Genomic DNA, 5,943 nt, shown 5'->3' on the forward strand with positions numbered 1-5,943 from the left:
GCTTGAGTTTCTTTTCAAAAAGATTAGAGATGGAAAAAACAGAGTTTTCTGGATAATGTAACAGTCCACTTCATCCAAACAGAAGCATTCAACCAATACAGTATTGCCCACACACCAGGGAAGGTAAAATAAATGGTGTATGAAAAGGACAATTTCTGTGAAAAAAAATTGATTTGAAACAGCCAACTCATCTGAAACCACAGAGGTAATTAGGATAAACAGACATTTTTCAACTAATTTAATACTACTATATTATTTACTTTGTTATCTACACACAAAACCTCATGACATACAAGAAAGATCTCAAGATAGAGAAAAATCCATAAACTAGCAAAAGCCAGCTATTTCCAATCATGTTTTAATTTCTCAAATGATCAGTACTGTATGGACATTTTAAGAAAAGTAGAGTTTTGACCAGAACTTTTTACTCACAAAATGTAACATCTAATTTACATAAATTATTATTAAAACCCTACATATCCATAGTAGCACTAAAATTTAAAAAATTAGTCTATATGGAATCAAGTATCCATCCATAAATGGGATTACTTCAATACTGGTAATTGTATACTGTGCTTCCACTTAAATAAGAAGTCCATCTCTTTAAGGAGCTCTCTGAAGATTTGAACGTTCTACACAAAAACAGGTAGCTCTATTTGTTCATTTTGCCAGTGCCCACACTTCTCATACCTGTCATTCTTCCCATCAGATTCAATAACCTGTTCCTCTTCTGATTACAGTCAGGTTTCTTATGTAGTTGTAAATTCTTTGAATATTCTTACCAAAAAACCCCAATGCACTTCCTAACCAGACTCTCAGTCTTTGGAATAACTTAAATTTGAAATTATGAAGTTGCTGTGTAAAACATAAACCTTTTGTTTGTGTAAATGTACTGAGCTCTCATTTCTCTCTATACTTGTCTATATTTTTAATCTGGTTAAGACTCTGCAAATACTTTGGATAATCTGGACTTTGAATAATCCATGAAAACAAATTTAATATATTTCTATCATCAATTTATATGCCTTCTTGCCATTTATCATTAAAATACTTCTGGTGAACATTAATAAGATATGGTTTTGAGCAGGTTCACCTACTGCACAAACAAAATTCGATACTAAATTAAGAAAGAAATAAAATCTAAAACTGATAGAATTAAAAGAAAAATTGCAATATTATTTTATAGGTGTAAATCAAAAATAAAACCTATTTTAAAATACGACACCCATACATTACCCTACACTCAGTATTAAAACTTCAGCTCCCTGAGTTTTTCTAAAAAAAGTATATGGCTGATGTAGCAAAACATAGCAAAAAAATCTGAAGCCAAACCAAGGGACCAGCTAGCACAGTCAGTAAAACTTTAATGTACTCCTGAGACTTATACTCTAGAGCCTTACAGCCTAGCACACATGTTCCTAATAGCTTTCTCATGAAACCCATTGAACTTATTAGAGAAAATGTGGCACTAACTCAGAAGTTCACTTAGACTACCCAGTCCAGTGTCAGCACTTTGCAAATACCTAATATGTTAAAGGAAGAACACGAGCATAAGCTTAAACCAGAAAGCAACAGCACACTGAAACAAAAATTCTAAAGATATTATTTTGTTAAGCTTTTACTTTTCCAATTTGGAAAGAAATAAAGTCTATAAAGCTGAAGAACCCATATATCACAAGAAAATATATCAACAAGTAAATATATCAACAAGTATCACAAAAAGAAAATATATCATACAATTTTATTATTTCAAGGACTCCTATCCATTGTAATAATGGTTTTGTTAAGTATATGGAACAGAAAATTGAATATCCTAGTTCTGACAGGATCAGATAAAAACCAAAAAAGGAGACAAAGCATAAAAAGTAAAAGACTTTGTTGTACTGCTTCATTTGTTGAACTATATAAAACAATCTGGTCTTGTAGTAATATTTAAAATCTCATTGGACAAGGCATTTAAAATAATCCAAAAAGAAAATAATAAACATAGGTATTGCTACTGATTTACAAAACCCACAGCTTGGCTTTGCAATTTAATGGCTATTTGGAAAAAAGGTCAAACACATCTATTGTTTTTATTACTTGAAATAGTTCAGTGAAATTTTAAATACTTCCATAATTCTCAGGAAGCAAAAAACTCTGCATCCTGCAAGCAAGAAAAATTCCATAACTTCCAAAAGAGAACAAAGCCAAAGTAAATTCTTACCTGCCTGTTATTAGTTCATACCTACGATATTTTCCTTTGAGCAGCATTTACACTTTTTAAAACAAATTGTGTGGTACACAATATTTTTATGAAACTCTGCCTACATGGAATGACTAAGTGACAAACAGCAAATAATAAATAAGCAAATAAGTAAAGTAAAACAAGTAATACTAGAAAAATCAAAAGCGGAAGAATTTTTTGAAGAATTTTCACTGTAATATTTAAACAGTCAGCAAAACAAAAATTTACTACAGTGATAATATTTATAAAGACAAATAGTAAATAAACAGTATGTCCTTAGCAGTGCCCAGAAGATATATTTCAGATAATTAGCAACAGTGGCATTATATAGTACCTTCCATTGCCCTTTTAAAGAAGACTTTACAACTTCCACAGGTAAGTACTCCATAGTGGCAACCAGAAGCCTCATCACCGCAGATGAGGCAAATCTTCTGGGGTAGTGATTCAAAACTGTACTGAGAACTTTGGCTGGTTTCTGTATCTGGCCTTCAAAAGAAAAAGAATTAAAAGAAATGAAAGATCTAGCTTTGCACAGTAAACTACTTACCTGTATTAATCAACTTTATACTAAAAACTTCATTTTAAAATTTGTAATCAAGCTACAGAAGGACAGGAAAAAACTATGCCTTTCAGCATCAGTTTGTCTCTACTGTGGTAATATAGAAAAGCAGTGGGCAAAAAACATAAAGTTATATTTTAATCCATTTAGCTCAATAAGGTATAATCTAGAAACTCTTTGTTAAAATGTTCATCTTCCTTAGATCAACAACTCTAGTGAGTGGAGTCAGTGACTAATACTCTTTTTTCCTGTACAGAGACAGAATCAGATAGAAGTCAATTGAATTTCAAAGGCCTCTTTCACATGGGAGATAACTAAATTTCATCTCAGCTAGAAAAATCTTTAATAATCAATTTACCACCCCCCATTCAGCTGCAGCTTTCTCGGCAGTAACTAACTCTGATGGGGATATATCAAGGATATTTCCAATTTCTCTTCAACAAAAGGCACAGACTAACTGAGGTAACCACTGTATTTAGAAAAAATAAGGGATTTCTGTTGAAACTGTAACATTGCTTGTACGTATTTTTGCACATATTTCCAGGTAATGCACATCTCCAAATCTCGCCATGATAGCGCGCTATTTCCTTCTAGCAAAACAATATACAAGTGTTTCAGGTTTTTGTATGAAATTAACTGGGATTTTTTTTTTTCCGAATCGGGCATAATGTTTTGGAAAACATTTAGGTATTGATGAATCTCTTCTCGCCATCAGTGAGGGTAATCTGGAAAATACTCTGCACCCCCCTTCTGGAGCCGGGCACTGGCCTGGACATCGGACGGCACTGAAGCACCGCAGCGATAACAAGCCATCATCTCCTGGAGCGTCACCGCGCCTGAAAAAACCGCGAGGTGCCAGCTGCTAAGCTGACACTGTGCCAGTCTCACACCGCCCTGGGACAGCCCGGCGTGCTCAAACAGCGCGGGAAATGGAAACGGGGGCTGCAGTTACTGCCTAAAAAACCAAAAAGGCCTTCGCCGAGAGAAACTTCGCCCGTCCTTGTCCCGGCTCCCTTGGAGCGCCCCTCCCGCGGCACGGCCGCCCCTCCGAAGGGAAGAGGAGGATGCGCGGAGCTCTCCCACCGCCGGGCAGCGCGACCGCCCCGCCCGCCGCCCCCGCTGCCCTCCTTACCTCGCGTAGCCGAGATAGGGCGGGCACAGCTGGGGCAAGCCCTCCTTCAGCACGGCGGCCGGGAAGCCCAGCGGCTGGTGCCCGTTGAGCCCCAGGGCGGGGTAGAGCCCCGGCGGCGCGGCGGAGGTGGAGGGGAGGCTGTCGGGCACCGCCGCCGGCCCGTAGGCGCCGGCCAGGAGGGTGGGATCCGCCTTGTAGAGGACGCACTCCAGCGAGGGCTCCTGCCCGGCCCGCGGAGCCGGGGGGTAGTCGGAGCAGCCCGCCGCGGGGGTGGCCCTGCCGCCCGGGTATCGGGTGGAGAGGCCGAGACCCTCCTCTTTGATCTTCAGGACGGGCTGGAAGTCGCCGTAGGCGAAGGACCCTTCCTTAGCATCCGCCGTGGGGAAGCCGTACCCCGGCAGGTCCGGAGCAGGGGGCGAGCATCGCGGCACCGCGCCGCCCTCGTACTCCGCCCCGTCCAGCAGCTGCCGCGTGCGGGAGGCCAGGAAGGCCGAGTTAAGGGGCAGGAGCGGCACGTGCAGGTATTCCTGCCCCGGGTCCACTTCCCGGGACCCGCCGGGCAACGCCGCAAGCCCCGGAGCATCGTCCTTGGGGGCAGCGGCGGGACCCTCCGCGCCGCCCCCCGGCCGCGGCTTGGCGGCGGCCAGGGCATCGCCGGGCGGCCAGAGCGGGGCGGACCGCTGCGGGGGCTGCGACGGACCGGGCGCTTCTGAGGCCACTTCGCTCGCCTTCTGGGGGGGGCCGCGGCTCATCGGGCCGTCGGGCGCCTCCGCTGCCTCCACCTCGAAGAGCGACCAGGGCGCCGCGGCCACCACGGAGCTGGCATGAGCCGTGGGAGCCAGAAAGGTGTCCAGGACGGTGTCCAGAGCGTCCTTGTCCGAGAGCGAGCCGCTCCCCGGCCGGTAGGAGAGGGAGTCCCGGCCCTCCTCCTGCCCCAGCTGCTGCTGCCGCGGCTCTTCCTCCTCCTCCTCGTCCTCGTCCTCTTCCTCCTCCTCGTCGCTGCTCTTGGGGTAGAGCAGCCCGTCCAGAGAGATGTCAATGGGCTCCGCTTCCCTGCAGAAGGGGTCTCGGCCGGGCTGTCCTTGCAGCAGGACCGCCCCGTCTCTGGAAGGCGGAGGCGCTGTGGGCTCCTTGGCCTTCACCTCGGTCATGCTGGCCCGGGTAGCGCTGGATACCGGCGAGTCGGCGGCTGGGCAGCGGCGGGGGGAGGGCGGCCGGGCGGTGCAGGATGCGGGTGGCTCTTCACATCCTCGACGTGCCCGCTGCGGCCGCGGCACAGGTCCCGCTCACATGGTGCTGCTTTCGCGGGGGCGGCTCAGCCCCGGTCCCTGCCGCCGGGACAGGGGTGACACGAAGCCGGGGGCGGTGCAGCCTGGAGAGGAGAAGCGATGGGAGCGTGTGGGGGAGCAGGCGGGAAGGCAGGGTGCCTGCGAGGCGGCGGCGGGCGGGATGCCGCTCGCTGCCCCCAGCTCCGAGCTCCGCTCGTCCCTGGACTGCTTCCCACTGCCAGGGCGGTCTGGCCGCCGGCTCCACGCCCCTCGTCCCTCCCTCCCCGCCCCTCTTCACCGCCAGCCCGGTCCCCCTACCAAGGGTCTGCGCTGCAGGGCACGGGCTCGCCCCGCCAAGTCCCACCTCTGTCCGCTGCCTCTGGGCACCGCGGCTACCCCAGCAGCACTTCCACCGGCTCCACCTCCACTCCGCCTCCCCCTGCATGTCCCCGCCGTTGGTCGCCGTGCGCGCATCCCTCTCGTATCTCATCCGGCACCCTGTGTCTTCAATCTGAGCTTTTTGGCCTATCTTGGCGTTCTCCCTCCCTTCCCTTTCCCCCCCCTCTAGTGTCGGTTCTTCGTACTCTCGCTTCACCATCCCCAGAAGTACATCTGGGCAAGATGCTATAAGCCTCTGGTTAGGTCGCTATTTTGGATAGCAAAAAACAAGACAAGCTTTACTTACCTGCAGTTGACAATAGCAAAGGCTTCATTTTGTCTGTTTTTCACTGTTCCCAGTAGTTTTTCGTGGTTGAGC

The 5,943-nt window shown here is 47.3% G+C and overlaps 1 protein-coding gene across 2 annotated transcripts in view; it reads right to left on the bottom strand.

Annotated features, from left to right (window-relative positions):
- Positions 1–5,538, bottom strand: part of PGR (progesterone receptor) — a 42,475-nt gene extending 36,937 nt beyond the window's left edge. The window contains exons 1-3 of one of the 2 annotated variants that reach the window (XM_027900089.1): positions 5,505–5,538; positions 3,919–5,290; positions 2,562–2,713 (exon numbers count right to left, since the gene is read on the bottom strand). In XM_027900089.1, coding sequence (XP_027755890.1) covers positions 2,562–2,713; positions 3,919–5,069 — 1,303 coding nt within the window. In that variant the 5' untranslated portion in view covers positions 5,070–5,290; positions 5,505–5,538. Of the gene's footprint in view, positions 1–2,561; positions 2,714–3,918; positions 5,329–5,504 lie in introns of those variants that run through there. The other variant, XM_027900088.1, reaches the window with a different exon arrangement.
- Positions 5,539–5,943: the final 405 nt, after the last annotated feature.

The sequence above is a fragment of the Empidonax traillii genome, unplaced genomic scaffold (assembly GCF_003031625.1).
Source record: "Empidonax traillii isolate 1590-97213 ecotype Southwest subspecies unplaced genomic scaffold, ASM303162v1 scaffold706:size701851, whole genome shotgun sequence".
Lineage (NCBI taxonomy): Eukaryota > Metazoa > Chordata > Aves > Passeriformes > Tyrannidae > Empidonax > Empidonax traillii.